Genomic DNA, 22054 nt, shown 5'->3' with positions numbered 1-22054 from the left:
CAGAGGTGATAGAATTCCTACCAGTTCTACATGTGAACTTCAGAACCACTTGTGACCTCTCTCCTGGGTCCCATGCTCTCACCAGGCTTTCAGACACAGCACTCCCCTGGGCTTGACACTCTCCAGGAATGTGTGAATGTAACCATCTAAGCTCAGCTGTCCACATTTGGGGAGCTGTATTTAGACAGGACCTCCTACTCTAGCACCAAGGAGTTAAGAAGAGGAGCTGGATTAACTTGTGGGTAAATACTACTTTCCCAATCTCCTATAGTGTATGATCTAGAACAGGCACAACTGCATTACTCTACTCTTTGGCATTCCATCTAAATGTGTGGCAGGTTACCTACACAGGCAACACAGGATATAGAGTACACTTCTGAATCAACCCCACAGTCACAGTTTTTGCAAAACTCCCAAATGAAAGCTTTCAAACTCACTGCAACCTTACCAGTTTTCCTACTCTCCACAGGGATTCCACGCTAGCCTCTCAAGCGCCTTTACTGTTTCAGAACACTTACCCATACAAATGAAGTATTCTGATATTTTTCTTTTCAAAAGCCCTCACTGCAGCTCCACACAAAGCCAGTGAGGTGCCACATGTGGATTGCCTGTCCACTCACCGTTCATCAGCACTGAGTGGCAGATCACACACACTCGGGCCTCCTTTCGGTCCATGTACAGCAGCTTGCACTTCAGGCTACAGCACGCAGCACAAAACACCTGCAACACAGGGGAAACTGCTCAGGGCTGTGCACAGATATGGGACACTGATGAACCTGCACAACTGAGTGTCTGCAAAGCTCTTGGAACGCAAAATACAGAGGTAAAAAATCAGTATTTTCCCATTAAAGCCACAGTGACCAATACCTACCCAGGGTGCCTGTACTACTAATCCTGATGATTATTTTGTGGAACACATAAACACATTTTATCCTGATACTGCACTGTGGTGTTGTTAAAATTTGATTGGCATAAATGACAATGGGGGTAATAAATACCTACCACATTACAATCCCTCACAGAATGAACTATTTGGGAATTAACTTCAGTCTCAGAAAAGTCATGAGTACTTCCTAGAACTAAATAGCAATTCAATGCACAAGTATTCCATATATATAAGAGACTGCTATGTCACAGATTAATTCAAACTGAATTAATTAATTCTTTGCAGCAGTACAATTCATCTACATGGAATTGGATACTACAAGGAATTTTTGGACATCAGGAGAAATTTCTTCACAGAAGGGATGATTAAACATTGGAATGGGCTGCCCAGAGAGGTGCTGGAGTCACTGTCCCTGGAGGTGTTTAAGGGAAGATTGGATGTGGCACTCCCAGTGCCAGGGTCTGGTTGACAAGGTGGTGATTGGTCATCAGGCAAGACTGGATTTGATGATCTCAAGAGTATTTTTTCAATCTAAATAATTCTGTGATTCTGATAGCAACTCCAGCTGTTTAATCTCCTCATATCTAGCAAGCTATCCTTGGTTGAGGACCAACAGTGATTATCAAAATGTTTTAAGTGTTAAACACATAAACCAAGACATTTCAGAAAGCTGAATGACATTAGTACTGCAAGAAAAACCTTGCTCCATTTCTATAAAAAAGCTCATTTTGGCACGAATACAACCACCACAGTATCACAACAGTAGGGAGAACTCAGGAACTGCATTCTGTGCACCCTGGCTGCTGAAGGGGCTGGGGCAAAGCCCAGGGAGCACAAAGTGCTGTGGAGATGCAGCTGCAGTGCTGGTCCCTCTCCCCTGAACCAGCTCTAAAAATTCCCCAGTCCTGGGCAGGAAACAGTCCTGAAGCTTCCTCCAGACAAGCAGAACCATCAAACATGAGCATGGCTTGTGCACTTGCATGCAGATATGATCCTGCAGTAGCAACTGCCTTCTCACAATCCTGCAGAGCACGTGCCCTTAATGATTTCTTATTAGTTTTAAATCATTATATTGTCTTTATTTAAAAAAAACCACAGTAGTTCCTCAGGGTTATTTTCCAGTGATGTGAAGATACTGATGAAAATCCACTTCCTGCAGAAAGGTAATGTCACACTCAGGAGATCTAGAAACAGCAGCAGCTGCCTAACAAATGAGTTCAGTTATCAAGAGAGAATTTCAAAATTTAATCACAGGTGGATATTATCTTTGTAATACACTATGCATTATTATGATCTATAATGCTTTCTAAATTAAAAAAAGCATTCCATCACTCCAGCAGCATTATTTCTGTAATACAGACAAGAAGCTACACAGGATTGTTATACATCAATGTGTTTAAGCCTAATTAAATTTCAACCAAGTTAAAGATCACACCAAATTACAACTACTTTTAGTGGCAAGTGTTCAAAATAAGCAAATACAGGTTGTGAACTAAATATGAGAGTTGAAAATCAACTGTGTAGAAAGCTCAGCCTTGTCTCATTAGAACCAGTTTTAATGTTTTCAAACTATAACAACTCAAACATTTCAAAAACAAAATATAATTAAGCATAGACTGGATTTTAATGCAAAAATAAAATCCACCTTTTGCATATGTGAAAACCTTTAAAAAACCAAAGTAAATACATTCAAAAAATCTGATTTCTGCACTTACGTCCTAACCCAATTTACATGTATTCTAGGGAATATTTATAACAACATCACAGCATATTTTAGAGACATTTGACATCATTTCAGTTCCCTGGGCAAAACTTCCAGTCAAAAGTTCATTCAGTATTGAACATGGAAAAATCAATGTCGTCAACCATAAATGAAGGCCCAACACAAATTAATATCTAATTTAGAACTCTTTTTCAACAACATATTCATGAAAGCTCCCAAATGCAATGATTTAAATATTAAAAGAGAAAATAGAAGCAATGACAGAACATCCCCACCTCCTCTCTCAGGCTGCATCAGCCTTGAGCAGCAGTAATGCAGGGAACGCAATCCAGCACAACTGACAAGTCAGACTTGTTATTAACAATCACCAAGTCATTATCTCAGTACATCACGCTATAAAAGAACAACAGAGCAGTGTCAAAGCAAGTTTTTATGTTACTAGGGTTTTCAGGTTCACTAGGAGTTGTTAAAGCATTAGTTGCTAGTGGAATTGCTGATTTTTTAGTATTTTAGTAGAAAAATATCATTTTGGTTGTCAGTAAAAAAGATTGCATATAAATTTTCTGGTTTTCCAATCAAGGATGATGATTTAATCTGACAACAGAAGGTACATAAATACATAACATATAATTTATAGATGTGTCCATATATTCATCAGGTTCTTAATTTTAACTCAAAATTTACTGTAAGTGTATTACTTTCTATCAATCCAAATTGTTCATATCATCCATTAACTTTGCAATTATTACCCTGAAATTAAAAACCCAGACTTCACAGTTAGCACTCCACTATTTTTAAATGCAGTGTTCATTCCCAAATGAAACAGACACATTCTAAAATGATTTGTCACGATCTTGTTAAGCTAATAAAGCTTAACAAGAAACTGTTGTGCTAAAGCTTGTGTTCAAAATATTTAATCCCATGACTTCCCCTAGAAACAAATAACTGCAAGGGCTGAAGATGTTGTCTCCCTAATTCTTTCAGTGAGCTCCAGGCATTTAACAGTGGAAGCATCCCTGTGGTTCAGGAGTTACCTACACATGGTGTGGGCTGTTTCCTGTTCTATGACTGAGCTTCCACTACTGGAACCAGGAGAGTTTTTAGCTTCTAGATCTGTTCTCTGAGGAATGGCTTCACCAGTGAAGTTTTCAACTGCTCTGGGGCTGGTGACCAGAAAGCAGGAGCAGACAGTGAGAACAGGGATTTCTCAAACCACTGCAGCCACATTCATCAGCACTTGTCTGTCAAAGCTTTGGTCTCTCTCTGCCCAGAATCATTACAGCAATTGAGGGCTGTAAGGCAATTTGCAGAAAGTGCTAAGTATTATTTGACTTACACTGATCCTTAGCACTTATTAATGAGTCCTTTCTGCCACATCTTCTGGCTGCACTTGTGCAGATTTGGCCCAGACAAACATTTGCTAACAAAAGCTTCTAAAAACAATCCATTCTAAGTCTACTGAGTCAGTTTGTCTACTGAGCAGAGGGGTTTTTTATTGTATCCATTTCCCACATATAATCAAAAAAACCCCACTGGCACTGGTGGTTCCTCTCAAGATTTGTCAGAAGAATGTAAAAAGAAAAAAAACACATAGAAATTTTTTGTCTTGTCCCATTGTTGCATGTTCTATCATTTACTGATACTTTAATTTTCTGCATTCATTTGTGCAACTCAGAGCTTCAGTCATTATATAGAAACAATTAAATACAACCAATAAACTTGTTTAAAACAAAAAATAAGTAAAAAAAATTACTGCACATGAAAACTGAAGTCAAATTTGTCCAACTGAAAAAAACCCACCCAAATAACACTATAAATTAACATATCAAAATGAAAAGCATGGACCATCCTTTAACTTCCATGCCTTACAGGTTCCCCTTAACTGCCATGAGAAGAATGAGGCCCCTGATACAAACCAAAAGTACACTGAAGGCAGGCATGTGCTTTATGTGATGCTCACTGACCACCTGTGCTTACTGGCTCCAATCAGGACTTCCACTGCAAGCAAGCTGCTGCAGCATGGGCTGAACCAACTGCAAGTCCTGCAGCAGGGCACCAGGAGTGGCTGCTCAGCCTTTCCAAGTGTCTGCTCAGCATTTCTGCACTGAGAGGCTGAGTGCTGTGCAGTCTGGTTCCTAAAGGGAACAGGAGCAAGCCTGGGGGCTCTGCTGGGCTGCTTCCAGAACCAGCTGGCATAAGGCTTTGAGCTTTCCTGATACATTTGCTTCTTTCAGGTCCTTTATCCTCATTATTCTGCTTTCCCTGCATTCTTCTTGTAGCAAAAATTATCACTCATAGCAGCCAGGTCTTTTAATCAACTTCAGAAACCTTTGAATGAGGCCTAAATGAACTGAAGTTATTTTTATTCTACTTCTTGTTGGTTTTAGTATTTCTTTTTACAATATTCATTAATACCTAAGTAACAAGAGTGTTATTTAGAATCATCATTTTCTCCCTGAGTTCCTACTTATGTCACTGACATATATTTCAGTAAAAGATATTTGGAATACTTTGCAGGTTAATAATTTACAATAAAATCATCACATAAGAATTTGAGTTCACCTAGATGACACATACGTAAAATGTTAAAACACTCTCAACAATAAAGCACTTCTTACACAACAAAAAGTGATACAGAAATTATGATTTAGTTGTCTTCATTATGACATTTCTCACCATGTGGACATACACCAGGTTACAGATAACCACCTTTTTTTTCCCCCAAGAGCAAATGTATGTTTAAAAACATGTTAGTACTATTTAAAATAATGTAAGCAATATGAAAACAGTAAAGAAGACCAAGAAGAACTGAGTTGATCAGCCATGTAAACCAGCAGGAATGCCAGCAATCCAACAGCCCACTCCCAATACACAAGTTTGTTTCAGAAACTTTAATGGGATTATTGATGCAGTAGTTTCTGTAAAGCAGTTTCCTGCACTTAGTCATTTTATAAAAGTTCTGACACAAACCCAAGGATGATGATCATTGCAATCAACAAATACAACTGTTCATTGAGATTAATAACAATCAGTTATTCTTTACTGGCCCCCTAAATAGATCAGAGCTCAGAAATTCCCATTTTTGCTTCACTCAGGAAGGAAGAGATGTCACAGGTAACTATATCCAGTAGCTTAGCAAGCCCTCTGATGAGATGTTGTGCAGTATGAGGAAAAAAAGGGTGCTTTGAGCTTATTCACAAAATATGAACTTACCTTCCCACAGGCTCTGCAATGGTGCCTTCTTTTGGTGAATGTAAATCTGGCCTCACATTTCATACAGTTTGGTGCTTGAGAGTCTGGAACCCACACTGGAGCCACCTCACCCAAAGTCGTAAAAGGCTTTCTGGCTGGAGCTCCAAACTGACCAGCTCTGAGATCATTATCTGGACTATCTGGGGCTACTGCAAGGCACGAACTATTAGAGACTCCAGATTCATACTCGTCCAAATGTTCCCCACTAGAACCAGTACCAGAGGCATTTGAAGATGTTTCACCAGGAAACGTGTCTGCTGTATCCCCTAACTGTGTCTTACCAAAGACATTTTTGTTTTTACTATTACCTCCACAATTTGGGGGAATAACATCATTTTGTAAGTGGTCCGATAATGGCTTCGGAATCTGCAGTTTCAGATTTGTGGGCTGCTTAGGTCTTGCACCACCAAAAGGAACACTGATATATTGCAGGTTAGTCACTGGTTTTGGTGAAGTCTGCCCTTGCATGGATGAAACCTGACTACAAAGATTATGCAAATAATTTTTCTTTATATGGTCACCAGTGCTGTTTAAAATAAGACCACTCCCTTCTGTGGCCTCATTTCCTCTCTGTTCATAAACATTAGTGTAACATTCTGACTTGCTCTCCTCAATCTCCTTTTCCTCTGTTACTGAGTCTTCCTTGGAGGGTAAAGTCTTTGGAACATGAGCAACAACTGGGTTCTGCATTCCATAGGAATCACAACCATTAGACAGAGAGCTTGCTGCTGATGTAGCCATCACATCAGAGAGACTGGACCCTCCAAGCTCATCTGTATCAGACCCTTTCAAGTCTATGCCTGCCTCAAATACCCCATCTTCATCTTCTTTGCTATTCCCACATGCATCATCAGGCTGTTTGGTCTGTAAAAGTCTTTCATTCTCTCCTAGAGTTTGCTTATTATTCATCTCATTCAACTTTGTCAGCTCCCAATTAGTCATCTCCTGAGATTCAGGGTAACATTCTGCCATGCTGTGCAATTCCGTTGTGCCGAGATTTTTATCACATTCAATGACTTCGCCTTCAGTGGCACTAACATCCTCTGCAACACATTCCTTGTAACTGCCACTTCCAGCCACGTTAGGTTGACAGGTCTCGGTGAGCCCAGATAGCCTAGACTGCAACTGCTGGGTTGTTTCCTGCTCTACAATTAAGCTTCCACTACTGGAACCAGAAGAGTTTTTAGCTTCTAGATCTGTTCTCTGAGGAATGGCTTTACTAGTGAAATTTTCAACTGATGCACAATTTTCTTGCATTTTAGCAGTACCATCAACTGGTCTCTGTAAGAGAGTCACTGCATTGATCCCTGCAGTTGTAGCTTCTGAAAACAGCAAATCTTTATTCATATTAAAATCCTCCTTTAATCGAGAGGAGGGGCATGCAGCGGTCAGGCTTTCAGATGAAGCATTAATCAGATGACTTACAGAGTCATCTTCAGTGCACAGCCTGTTTACCTGCTTTTCTGTATCAATATCCTTTTCTGTGGATCCATTTACAGTAACGCTGAACTGGTCACTCTGTCGGTTTTCATTATCCAGTGTAAAGCTAATAGAGTCCATTAGGGACTGACTGTTGTAATTTGTACAATCCACCACATCACCACTTTGTAGTGTTCTTCTGTCACAGTTGTGCATGACTGCCACCACTAGCACATTTTTCTCCTCTGGCAAGCAAGCTGTATTTCCACATTTCTTTTCTCCTGCTTCCATAGAGTTACACTGATCATCCCGATTACTATTTCTTTTAATCAACTGATCATCTGCTGCTGCCTGATCATCAATCCACATGACTGGGGTCTCTGGGCTTATGCTAAAATCCTTTCCATTAGCACAGCGATCCCCTCCTCCTGTTGGTGTAGTCACTGAGTGGGACAAGGAGAAAGACTTTAATCTCTGCTGACATTCATTAGGAGTTGTAGCTTCATCCACGTTGGCCACAGCCGAGTTGAATGACAGGCGACGAGAAGGCGGATCTAGAATCTGATTCCACTTTGCACCCAGCAGAGTAGGTGAAACAGCGGCATCTGAAAAAGGGTTTAAACAACAAAATTTACTGCCATATTAAAGCTATAGGTTCTATTAATCCTGCTGCATTAGAATGTCCCAAATGAAAAGGCAGAAGTGTTCAAATACAGGCACAAAAATGAAGCTCACCTGTCATAACCAACATCCTTGGTCAACCATTAGTAGGGTAATTCCATAATGTTACTGGAACTCAAGAAGTTTAGAGCTACCCCAATTAGTATCAGGTTGAATTTGCAAAGCAGCTTTAAAGTATTGATTAATATATTTCAGACAGCTAGAAGTGCCTGGAAAGATTCTCACCCCCATAAAATGAACAGTTCAACTTCCTTGACAGCAAAGAATTACCAATTAGACTAAGCAAAAAAATTAGTGCTTTGAACATGATAACCTTCATTATATGATTTATGTGACCTAATAAAACATTTCTGCAAAAGAAGCTTAAAATAAGTTTTGCCTGATTTGTTTAATATAAATGATTTAAATATTGCTACTGAGATTAAGCTTCACAAAACCTTTCTTTAAAAGTGTATGATACATTTGCTATTAAAAGAGGAAGAAATTTTACAAAGGTAAACAAGATGAATGGAAGCAGAAGGGAATGCTACTAAGAAATGCTGAAGACGTACCACGCAAAATTAAAAAAATGTTTTTTGTAAGTTCTGAGATTAACTGGCAACTCAAACCCAGAAAGGGTATCACAGATCTCCCCCTCTTCTATATTGTCCTCTGTAGAAGACATCTGATGTGCATCTACGAAATGACTCACCTTCGTTTTGCTCAAATTCATCTAAAACCTTATCGAGGTTATATGCCTCTGCTTGGAAATAGTTCTCCATTTGTCAGGGAACAACCACCAGATCCTTGTCTAAACCTGCCAGAGAACAAATTACAATCAGATGCTTAACCTTCAGTCACCAGTGCTCCCTTACATATCGTCCTGATTTAAGGGGAAAAGTCCTTTGTAAATCAAATTTTACATACATTACAGACATAAATCAAAAGTATTTTCCAGGAATAAAAATAATTTGTGTGCTTAAACTTGCTTCATTCAGATTAACAACTTCCCCAAACTTGCTTTGGATTTTATTAACTCCAGTCTCTCACATTAAAGTGTCTGCCTATCAGGATCACCATAATGGTAAGAGCAAAAACTGCTGTGACACCAGTCTAAAAAAGAAACCAGTCTAGAGAAACCAAAAAGGCCAACTACAGAATCTGAAGACCTGACTCTCAGATCTGTGCTACCACCAATTAGTTCATGTGGCTTTGAACAAGGAGTTTAAACTCCCTGTGCTTCTGATTTTTTAATGTACCCTAGGCTAGCAGTACTCTGTGTCAGTCCTCATTCCTCTCGAGATGCTTCAAAGATTCATACTTGTAAAAGTTGTTAAGGGACTTAATGGGTGTTACTTGAATTGTGCTGCCTCTTAAAATGTCTACTTTAATAATCCTTGTTTCCCTGAAAGGCAGCCACTGGAAATCCAGCAAAATGCACAGAAGTAAATAGTCTCATCAAGAGATAATGCTCTCAGGCTAGAAAAGAAGATGACAAGAGAGAAATGAGGGGGAAAAAAAACCAAAACCAAAGCAAAAAACCCAGCCCTGAATCATTACATAACTATCTTCACATAATATGTAACATTTTGCCCTAACAGCAGTAAAAGGGACGCCTCACTACCAAAGTCTTGTAGTAACAAGACACCCTGATTCATTTTTCCCAAACATTCACTACCAGCAGAGACATTTTCGGTGGGAAATGTGTGCCATAACCTATAAACCACAGAGACCTTGACTTGATCTGTTCACTGAACATCATCCAAAACAGCTTTATTCTCTTCAGAGTTGGCTTTCACTGTTGTGAAATAAGGCAATGGAGGAGGAGAGGGTGAGAACCTTGTTTTGCAGCATGAAGCAGTGTTAGACCTGACAGCTCAATTAAAAACCTGCTTTTTTCCACCAGAGATACAACACATTAGAGGAAGTTTCTAATTTAAAACAATACTTTACCATTATCCCCACAGTATCTGGATTTGAGGAAAACATCAACCACCTTTATTTCCATTACTACAACATTTTGTATTTACAAATTCACTAATTATAAATATTTACGGTACAACAGTTTTGCACTTATTATGGGCAACAGCTGCACTTAGGTTATTGATAGGAAAGGACTGTGCATTAAAATATCACAAAATGCAGAATTCAAGTTTTCAAGATCAACTTAAAATTTGATACATGGTTGTTTTAAAAGGTGATCATGATAAACATAAATACATTGCTATTTAATATAATTAGACTAAGGCATCTGTTAAAGATATACACAAAGCAAGAAATTTTACAGAAAATTAATCTAACATGCATCAAAAGTAAAAAGACCATTTGCAAAATAATCCCAAGATAACTACACTTGTCATCTGACATACTCCTAGATTTGTCCTCTGTTCTGGGAGGTTGATTAACTCTTTCTGCAAGGAAAACAGATGATTTGCCACATCATTTACTGTGCACAGATGCACAGATCATAACATAAGCAATGGAAAGGCTGCCCACCTTGATCACCAGCTGCATTTCAGGAGTCTCAAAAAGTAGCACTGTTTTCTACAAAATGCCAGGTGATTGCACATCCATTTATAATGTATTTAATTTACATCATAATAACATAGCTTCTAGCAAACAATTGATGAAGACATGTATAATTATTCCTAGGCAAAGTCCTGCTACTAAAGTCAATGATGCAAAGAGTATTTGTCAGTGAGACACTGCAAGACTGAAAAATGTCATAACAAATTTTTGTGCTCATGAGTTCCAACTGAAGAGAGAAAAGACCTTTTATATCACTATTGTTATTTCACTCACTGATGTACCAGGATATATGGAGAACCTTTTATTTTTAAGCTCATAGTCACTAAGCTGACAGCCACTCTAAATGAGATCTCATTGTCTGTTCCAGAAGGTATTTCTCAGAAAAGGTCAGCTGCAAATCTTTAGGTCTAATATCTAAAATCATTATTATTACTATATAAAAGAATGCAACAAGCCCCCAAGCTTTTCTGCAAGTTTCTGCCAAGGGCAAAACACACTGCCAAATCCACAGAAGTCCTTAATGTCCTCTTCTCCTCTGTCTGACAGTAGAGGAGGATGAGTACTCATGTTCCTAACAGATATCAGCAAGGCTTCCTAATTGTCAGCAACTCACATATTTGCAAGTTGAAGATTTAATGCTTCAACTCACCATTGCCAGCAACTCAAGATCAAAATAGAAAATAAAATGCTCTAACACAGCATACCATAATAACTGAGAAGCTGTTTTCCCTGTGGTTTAGAATTTAATTTTATTTTGAATATTTTTATTAAATGCTCAAGCTGAATAAGAAACATATTCCTTTACAGGTCTTTTGAAACTTTTGACTGCATCTCACATGTACCATTATAAAAGTTTGGAAGACTTTTAGAATTACTCTAATCCCAAAGCTCCTCTTAGGACAAAGGTTGGCATGACATTTTTTCAAGGATCCTTCACAGCTGAGAAACTCTGTAGTATTGCTCAAATGTCCTGAGTCATGGCATGGAGAGAAGCTGATGAGCAAACACACAACACTTAAACTCTGGAGAAAGGAGAATAAAACAGGAGCAAATCAGAAAGAAGTTTCAGTGGTAATTTTAGATGTATGCAACCAAAAAGGAGATCCTAAATTACTATATATTGGGATGAACAATATGAAGGAGAGGATCTTGTGCCACTGCAAGGAAAAGGAAGTACAAACCAGCAATGAGTAAAAAACAGATGTTTTTTTCAAAAATCCAGTCCTCCATGCAAACACTTAGCAGAAAAGACCAATTATGGAAAAAAATAGTAAAATTTTATGTTTTATTTAGCTGTGTACACAAAAGAGAGTAATACAATGGTTACTGTCCACTGGTATGTAAGTCCAGAACTCAAGATCATTCATAACCCTTTGCAGAGTCATCTTCTGTCTTTCAGGGCAAGGAGCTAATTAAAACATGCAGTCTGTCAAATCAGATTATTTTCAAGCTCCTGCTGGATCACACATCATGCATAATTCAGGAAGTGTGTTTTACTTCTCAATTTCTTCATAACAACAGCATGGGCTTATCATCATCTTCATTTCTGAAACTCAGGAACTTACATTCCATGAAGCTTACATGCTTTACTCTCCCTTGATGTCTAAATTTAAAGGTGCATGTACCAGAAATGTGGGTGTCATTTCTACCCAGAATTACTGCCCTTGTCATCACAGCATTCAAACACAACACAGACTTCAGCTGAATAGTGGGGGAAAGAAGGACACAAGTAAAGGACAGAAACACCTTCCTTAAAATTAGGTGTTATTTCAAAGAGGCTTAGCCTTGGAGACTGCCTCTCAAGAGAGCTCAGATATCCCACATGCCAGTTTTTTCTTGGGAAATGAACTGTACAAGAGACTGGCCTTGTGTTACACCTGCAAAGCAGCCAGACTCGTATTTGTGTTGGGCTCTATGATAAGGGATTATGTAACCCATGAGCTTCTGCACTGCACATCCTAAATTATCCTTGGGATGTTTTCACCACGGGAACTGACAGCCTTTAGTCTTTCTAATTGTCTTTAACAGTGGATGATCAGCTCATAATTACAGTAAAACAATGTAATAAAAAAACGCACTGAAAGGAAATACTGACATTCAACTATTGGCCTCACAGCAAAGACCTAAAAACCAGAGAATATGTAAAGAACCAGAATAGGATCTCAGGATTTTCTGTCATGCTGTCCTGTGGAGACAACTCTTTCAATATCAAACTGTGAACCTACACGTTTCAGTAATCTCTTACTACACAAAATCCTCAGTTTATTATAGTCCTCATAAAAAATATCCATGAAAAGCTCCTAAGATGGAAGTGACAAAGGGAATGATCAAACTGAAATCAGACATTGTTTATTCATCCTGATAAAAATCACACATCCAGAAAATGGCATTTCCCCATAGCACGACAGCACAGAAGTACAGATGGACTGGACAGACAGATTTATTAGATCCAGGGCTCCTGAAGACTTCCTTCAACCCCAACAAACAATGGTCAAGTGCACATCTTGTTCCAGCTCCCTTCGGCGATCTGTGTTACCTGTCCCTGCGAGTCAGGCACCTCTGCTGTAATGAACACTTTGTTCTGAGTTGAGCAATAGCTTTATTTAGAACTGATGAGATCTGGCTACAGCACAGGCTGAGAAAGAAAGACTTTGCCCGCCTTCCCCCTCTCCCAAACAAAATAAGACACAATCTTTGCTCTAAAATGGGGCAATTACTCTCAGTAAAAAACAAAACAACAATTGCTAAAAATACTCCCAACATCTTTATAAGAGATCCATCCATACACAAAGGTATATGTATATTGTTAAAGATATAGTTTTACCCACAACATATATAAATATATATCTATAAGAATACATAAAAAACATTTGAGGTGCAGAACTCTGAATCATTATATTCTAAAGCAGAACTTGCCTCTTACCTTTTTCTTACACATATGTTAAGGAACAAATGACCCTGTGCCTTCTCATGATGACTGCAGCACAATCAGCCAGTTCTGCTGAATCAGGGTGTTCTACTTGATCCTAGAAAATACAAACATGTATTTTATGACAGGTAATTCTGCCACAAACCATGTCCTTTTCAACACGTGACTGCAGCTTGCACAGGCATATTTGGCAAATGCTGCAAGCTTCAGATGATTTGGATCACATCTGCAGTTCTGAATTCAGGGATGTGTGTGCACTATTGCTCTCCAAAAGTCTGGTGAAAAATGCTGCTAATAAAAACCACACTGCTACCTACCTGTTATTATTCTTCACTTAACTGTAAACCCTCAGTGTAATGCAGCAACTCCACCTGTCCTTGTATTCCTGATGACCTTGACTGTAACAATTTATAAAGCTAGCCTCTGAAATCAATTATATTATACGACAATAAGCCTTCCAAAAATAAAGAGCTAGTAGCTTTGATAGTCAACAAAAATTCACAGCCCTCTGAATTCTGTAAACTGTATTCATCAGCTTCCCACTGATTTCGTTACAGCTAAACAAGTGGTTTTGTCTTCAAATTATTCCCCCTACAATCTTAGACTCCCTTCACTTCCTAAAGGCTTCTTCTCAGAAGACTCACATCAACCTTCAATAGCACACAGGACCCAAGAGGAAAAACAAAGTAATCTGAAGAAACTTTTGTTCTTCAATCCACAGCATTTCTATAGGTCAGGTGCCCATTTTCTCAGGCTGCATCCTAACAGCCAACATAGCTCAAAAATCCAACACAGCCATGGGCAGAGAAAACAGAAACCAGTTTATGACAAACAGTGCAACAAGAAAAGGAATGAGATACATCAAATCCATTTTTTAAGGTTTGCTAGCACCGACATTTTGACCTGTTAGGTAGTTGAAGTATTTATTAGTACTCTGATGAAGCTGCAACATATGTTAGAAAAAAAATCTTCAAGCTCCAGCAAAATTAACAGCGCTAAAAAAAAAATCAGTTCTCCATGCATGAAAGCAATATTCAGTGTTACACTAAATTTCTCCCAGGGCTGTTTATTATTCTTTTCAGAAATAAGCTACAGTAATAATTCCAGGAAACTAATGAACTGAACAGCAGCACTCTGAGTAGTACTGTTTTCAAACTAGAATCCCACAGCTTTGGATGCCAGCAGAACTCTTCCTGTATACAAGTAAAATTTCTGATGCTGCGTGTATTTCTGCCTCTATAAATGAAAATGAATTTTGGTTATCTGGGAAATAGTAGATGTTATCTTATTACAACATTCTTCAGATAGGCATCACATGCATGCAAAAACAGAAGAGGACGAAATTTAATTCCATTGAAAGGCTTCAGAATAAGCCTTTTCAAAGGGATGTGAAGTACATGTGGCAGTGGGGAAGGTTTTCTGTACCACCATGGTGTCCCCTCCCAGCCTGTAGTACAGGAAAATGATTCAGTTTTTGTGACCCCTTTGAAAAGACAGATCAATTAATGACAATTCTGTCTGTGATTTATGGCAAGGCCTGTCAGCTGCATCACGAACATCACATGAACCAGTCATACATTAACCACAGAGTTCAACCTTCCCTGATCAGAAATGGATCAGCCCTAGCAACCCACAGCTGAAACGAGCTCTGCTGACACCCCTGCTCTAAGCCTGCAAACCTTCTAGGCAAGCAATATTCAGGGCACAGCTTTATTATTCATTGTTTTTACTCTGCTCCTCTTTCCTTGTTCCGTTCTTGCCAGGTAATGACTTTTTTGTGCGTAACCACTCAACAGAGAAGAACCAATCAATGGCTGCCAGTCTCCAAAGTAAGCTTTGAAGAGATATTACCTGAGGTCCTGGAGCTTTTTGTTTACAGTTCAACATTTACTCTCAGCAGCTATTTCCCCTTACAAAGATCAATGCAAAAATCAAAGCATGCTTACAGATGAATGTAGTATATTTAAACAAAAAGCAAGTAAAAAAAGGAAAGAAAAGTAAATTATAACATTTGGATTTCATGGAGAAAAAGAACAAGTTGGCAACAGAGCCAAATTCTTTTTTCAGTAAGAATTTAATGTAAGAGAAGTATATGTAAATGAAAATTGGGAACAAAAGAAATAACTTCAGATGAGAGCCCAGAATACTCACAACAATGTATAACCTAGTGATTATTAGGTTTTCTCTGAATCACACACATTGCTAAAAAAGGGTTCCATCACACTTGTGAAAAATACATACATTTCCACCTAAAAATTATGGGCCCACTGAGACCTACGATCACTGCAAATGCAGGAGGGCCCATGTCCCTGCTGTCCCATTTTGCTACTTGGAACACTTCAGTTTTTTATCTCTTCTGCTGGTGGTGGGCTGCACTCCTCTGTCTCCTGCCCTACAGTGGTGACACTCAGGTGCTGCTTTGGTTGTACCCTACGTGTCTGATTTCCCTCAGGAGCTCCAAGAAGGCGACTACCAATTACTGCAAAAGCAAAACAGAAATTGAAGAGAAATTTGACAAGCAGAGACGTGCTCTGAATAAAGAAAGGATGAAGAATAGAAGGAAAGAACTCCAAAAATACATAATTAGAAATATGTTCCACAAAAAGAATGTAAAAAATGTTTACAACATTAAATGAAAGTAATCTGAACTAGGAAAAACTGGAATAGCTTATAATAAATGGAAAGACTGAAAAAGAAGCAATTTTGATACTATGGTAAAAAAATGCAAAAAATGCTCAAAGCATGAGGAGATGCTAAAAAATGCTTCCATCTACTGGCAAAGATCCAACTTTTAACTACACTACAGATCCTCTATAATGTGCTACCAGTGAGGAGATGTCTTTGAGTAGGCAGGGAGACATTTGCAGCCATTTTAAGGCATTTTATTATTGCTAGGTTAGTTGAACTAGGCATTATCTTAAATGCAAATCCAGATTTCAACACTGGTATCTTCACTTCCTACCTTGTCTACACTCTGGAAGTATCAGATGGGAGATTCAGAGACTACAGACAGGGGATGTGTTCAGGCCCCAACTCTGCAAGAAAATACAAACTACAACAAGGAATACCATAGCAGGGGGTTACATGAACAGGAAATCAGAGTACTTGAACAAGGGGGGAGACAGGTGGAAAGTTCAGGACACGCATCAGTAATGTAAAATTAATTATTTTATCTGATCAATCAGTCTGGAAGCTAAACCTTCACAAATGGAAAAGGGGGTTCCTCACTCAAACAATGTAATGCTTGGAATAGAGGTGGTTTGCCACATGCCCAACAATTTTGCCCCCAAACAGGAGTTCCTTCTATCTAGCAGGTGGCAAATGAAGGGAAGGGCAGGCGTTACAAAGTGTTTGTGACACAGCAGTAGCAGTATCTGCCACACACCTGAGAATGCCTGCAATGGCAAGGACTTCAGATTAGGCCCCCAATTAAGCATTCCAAAATTAAGTGTTCTATTAATAAATTGAAGTAGTAGTCATTCAATGCAATCAGCAAAAAAAAAAAAAAAATTGCTTTCAGAATTCTAAGTTATTAAAGAAAACTCAGCAAATGATACAGATGCTTTTTAAAATACATGGTCTATACCACAGTTCAGATTAGAAAAATCCAATTGAAACTGACCATAAATCCATTTAATAAGAAATACTAAATACAGCAGCAAAAATGAAATGTAACAAATACAAAGAAGATACAGTCACTGCTAATCCTTTCCCTGCACCAAAAGCTCAAGATGACCAAGCATCCTTCAAGCTTTACTTCCTATAATTTGCTGATGTTTCTACCACTCAATGTAAATGCACCCAAGAGCAGGCTGGGGCATGGCAGGCTATTTCTGTGTAATACAACACTTTGTACCAGCCCACAACCCATGAATGCTGACAAAAGATAAACTACTGCAAGGCTGCATTGGATTGTCTTTTTTTCCCATCAACTGAACAAACAGAGGTGGACAATGCTTAAAGTAGAACACTCTCTCTAATTATTTCACCAATATTTGCATCCTTTCCCTTGACTCTCCCCCATGCCATTTTAAAGCCATTATTTCCACTTTTGTCTCCAGCCAAGTTTCCATAAGGAGACATTCACACATGCCTGAGCAGTAGTAAGGCAGTCAAAAGAGCAGCAACTTCAAAGCAGCATTGCAGGAAGTATCACAGTCAAAAGTAACAGGGAGACAAGAACAACTACAGCATTATCAACCTTTGTGCTCCAGAAAATACAAGCAGCTCAACTGAAAAGGACACCTGCTTTATAACCATTTACAGTAGAAATAGAATTACATTTCCTACCCTTTTTTACTATTTCAAGGAGAAAGCAATTGATTTGTTTTCCTGACACAAACCCCAGCCTCAGCCTGCTGCAGAGGCCTCAGCACCTGGAGACAGGAACCAGCTCCTGCTTATGTAACTGCCTCTGATGCCTGCAAAAGGATCCATCCCTGCTCTGGGGAAGAACAAATAGATAGGTTTACACCACAGTGCTGCCTTCCACGCAAGTTTTTCCAGAGGAATACAGCTGGAAAAAAAAAAAAAGGCAAAAAATCCTTTCCTGAGCTTACTCATATGCTCGTAGAGCAAAATGTGGTGGTTTATGCATCTAATGTTTTGTAACACTTTGTTTCAGGCAGCTTGCAAATTTGAAATACTGCAAACCACAAAAAGCTAATGCACAGTGCATTAAACATAAATTTAATACGAAATCATGTTTCTTAATTTGTGCATGAGTTCCAAGTAATGTCATCAATGTAACAACATAGTTATTTTCAAAAATTATTCCATTTAACATACTGATCTGAAGCTCTTATTTATTCAAACACAAACTAAAGTAAACACATAGAACAAGTAGGTTTATGGGATGATTTTGATGTTTCAGTATTTAAGAAGATTTTGACTCTGATGTTTAACACATTTGAAAAATATAATTATTTAAAGCTGCACACTCTATCCCAGAGTGCATTAATCCTGTATTCTAATACTTTATGAATTTTTCTTCTTTCCAATGTAGGGTAGAAACAGGAATGAAACCCAAATAGACTCAACATTGTTTCAGATCTTTCTTAGATTTGGGCAATAAGGGAAGAACTGACTGAGGTCCCCTAGAATCTCTAATTAAAAGCCTACAACTCCTAAGGAACTGTCCTTTTTTATAAAGCTCATGTGAGACTGACACTTGCGAGTGCCAGTGAGCAAAAGCTGATAATAAAAGCCAAAATGGGACAGACCAAAAGGACAATGGGCAAGAAGGGAAAACTGCTTTGCTACCATTTACCAGCCCATCAATTCCGAGTTGTACCCACTGGGGAGAGAAGCTGCTGGAAGCAACACAATTTATACATTCAGCTGCTCTTTAGAGAATGGACCATCCAAACAGGCAAAAACTCTGAAAGACCACTGGAAAGCAGTCAGGCACCTACTAACAGCACCTTTATCAACAGGCTTTGTTTCCTGCACTCCTGGGGTCATCTCTGCTCATCTGATAACTGTGCCACACAACAGCATTCTAAATTCTGATGTATTTTTTTAAGAAATATAATTATAGACACCAAACGGTTACTATTTCTCAAACCCTATGTTATGTAAAGCTGGATTACCATACATCCCTGAAATAAATATGGACTTTTATCTCACACTGCCTTCTCCCTGAAATTATCTCTAAGTAGGTAACTTAATTCCCATTTTGTGTAGACCTTTATATTCATATCACACCAAACACATTATAAAACACTGTTGTCAAGCGTAGCAAAGTTCCCTCCCACGTTTGTGATCATGATCTAACTAGCATCACTGCTGATGCTCACAGTGCATTATGTCTTAAGTCATCTGTAACTAGTAACTCATTTGATACAACTCAATAATCCATGGCAACAGTGCGTACTGAAACTGCTATTTCTGAGCACACACCTCATCTGTGCTCAGGGCCATTAACATGCTTGCAACAGTGCTGAAGGGACTGAGCACTAACCACCAGAAACAGGCAGGAACTTGCATTTAGGTGCACGGTAAAGCTTTTTCTTTTCACTAATATGCTGTGCCACTGAGGCAATCAGGACACCTATCTGAAATTTATGCTGGGCTCCATGGAGTTTTAGTTCTAATACTAAGTGCCCATAATTCTCTATCTCTGTCAGAAGTCACAGGAAATAAAGACTTAACAGACAAACCCCAGAAACATCTGAAAGCCTTCCTTATCAATGAGTTACGAGTGTTAATACAGTTATCAGAAATCTTACAGACTGTAGCAACTCCAAATTCTCAGACAGATCAAAACTGAGAAACCTCTGCCACTTCTGTCCACTGATAGTATTTGATTCAGCTCAGCCATGAATCCCCACCTCTTTACCCTGTAGCACTCCTGTTTTCTTCATCTGGAGGGCTCCTTTTCCCCTCTCACATTCCTTCCCCATTCACTTCTTGCTGCATCCCTTTGTTTTCTCCCTACCTAAGCTTTCTTCTTTCTCTGACAAAAAAACCCCAAAAACATACAAAACCTCATCTTCCAACATTGCTGTTCATTACTGGCATAAACATACTTGTGAACAACCTTATAAACTACATGACACTAAGAACAGTAGGAGCAAACCTTACAGCAGTGGTGGTCCATCCACATTGCAAACAGAAATTGAAGTCTTCAGAGGATTGGCCATTAAAAAAGAAAAAAAAAAAAAAAAAAGGTTAAAATAACAGCCATATCCTAAAACACTGTCCTAACTGCCAACCTGCCTCCTACCCCTCCTCATCATTACTGACCATCATTAAGCTCCTTCACAAATTCACTTAAACCCCCAGCCTTGAAGCCTGAAATGCATTTTCTGACAGATATACACAGTGAGTATTCAGCATCCAGGACCACTGCCCTCAAGCATCTCAATATTTGAAACCTCTAGCCAAGACAAGTTTTATTAACTACACAGGAGGCACTACTGCCTGTTTCCTCAAATTAGAAGGTACAATTACATCTAAAAGCCATCTGTACAAAAATGAAGCTTAATGAAAAAAAAATATATAGCCACAAGGGGTATAAGAGGAAATTAATAAGGGAACAAAACCACTACATATACACCTATCTATTGTCCATGAGTCTCAAGAAACAATTTCTAATTGGCATCATAATAAACCCCACATTCATTCTACATGAGTATTCAAAAAGCAAATCTATGAGCAAATTCCAGAGATGGGTTAAAATGCATTTTACAAGTGACTTGTTAAGTGAGACCAAGGTAAATACAATGTAGAAGCTATTAAGCCAGCACACCAATATAATTACTTGAAAGCAGAAAAGCACACAGGTGGACTGATGCTTAAGTAACAACCTTTTAAAGTTACATTTATAAAAGAATCAAGAAAGAACTGTGAAACCCATTAAATATGCTGGGGTTTTATGGAGCCTTTATCATTTATACAAAAACACAGTATGAAATTACTACAATCAATGCAATTTGGTGTTTCAGCTAAGAGGCTGTTTCAACATATATGCTATTTAAAGTAATCTGTTAATAATACAACCTAAGAAGTGGGCTTTGCACGTACTTTCAAGTTCACTAAATAAGAGACCATTAAAATGCTCATTTTGAATTAACCAATACAGCATTCACTTTGTAACACAGTGACAACCAATATGCTCTGCTGGACTGGGCCAACAGAAACAGCAGCTGTATACTGGATATAGCCCAAAAAGGGTGTAAATAAAAAATAACCTGTGCCTCTCTCTCCAAAACACGAGCCTCAGAAGCCAGCTATTTCCAAGCCATAGCATGTACTTCTACAGTATCACAATGCAATTTCAAAGCCTGTGGGATAAGTGAAAAAAAAAATCACAAAGAGGGAACCTTCCTCTTACATTATCTCAATTCATATTAAATGTTCATTTATCTGCACTACAGTGCAGATAGGGAATAAAAAATTACATTGGCATGATTGCCTGGGTATATTTTAACTATGTAGCTATTTTGTGTCCTCCAGCCGACAAAGAAAGCTCGAACAAGAGGACTTACACACTGATTTAGTGTTCAGATGCTGCCACTTTCAAGTGCTGTATCTTTAATCTAATCTCCTACAGAAATTAAAATTATGAGATTATATCATTCATTTACTATTCTTTATGCTCATATTTTAATATATATATCTGTCATGAAAATTAGTATCTACACAGTAAAAGCAAATCCAAGTGACTGCCCTCCAAGGGAAAAGCAAGCTGCTCTATGTATTTTGGCAGCAACCTGCTGGGCAATCAATACCCACACAGCTCTGGAAAAAACCCCCAGAATTATGGTGTTATGTGAGAAAGATGGGATTAATGCAGAGAGGGAAGGAAGGGAAGAGATACTATGGGGCAAAAAGGATTGACACCTACAGAGAAACAAGATTCTTTCATTCCACAGATGGTGGAACAAAATGCTTACTAATATAGAATCTCCAAGGACTTGGATACATATAACATCAGATAAGACTTACACTGTAATAAACTCATTCAACACATCTTCCAACTTGAAACAAAACATACTTCTCTCCATCTCCAGATCATGGAAGAAATTCCCTGCAACTTATAAAGTCTTTCACAAAATCTAAAGAACTATAGGTGGAAAATAAGTCATAGCCACCAGAAACCAATGTGGAACAGATTCCCAGTGTTTCAGCTCCTTTATTACTGGTTCCAGCA

At 38.5% G+C, this 22054-nt stretch overlaps 1 protein-coding gene across 1 annotated transcript in view; it reads right to left on the bottom strand.

Annotated features, from left to right (window-relative positions):
- Window positions 1-22054, bottom strand: part of ZFYVE9 (zinc finger FYVE-type containing 9) — a 55862-nt gene that overhangs the window by 27355 nt on the left and 6453 nt on the right. Inside the window, exons 2-5 of the mRNA XM_064428866.1 lie at window positions 13393-13495; window positions 8653-8757; window positions 5823-7885; window positions 621-720 (exon numbers count right to left, since the gene is read on the bottom strand). Of these exons, the coding sequence (XP_064284936.1) occupies window positions 621-720; window positions 5823-7885; window positions 8653-8722 (2233 nt within the window). The 5' untranslated portion in view covers window positions 8723-8757; window positions 13393-13495. The remainder of the gene's footprint in view (window positions 1-620; window positions 721-5822; window positions 7886-8652; window positions 8758-13392; window positions 13496-22054) is intronic.

This window comes from Passer domesticus, chromosome 7 (genome assembly GCF_036417665.1).
Source record: "Passer domesticus isolate bPasDom1 chromosome 7, bPasDom1.hap1, whole genome shotgun sequence".
NCBI lineage: Eukaryota > Metazoa > Chordata > Aves > Passeriformes > Passeridae > Passer > Passer domesticus.
This window is presented reverse-complemented; position numbering and strand designations above follow the sequence as displayed.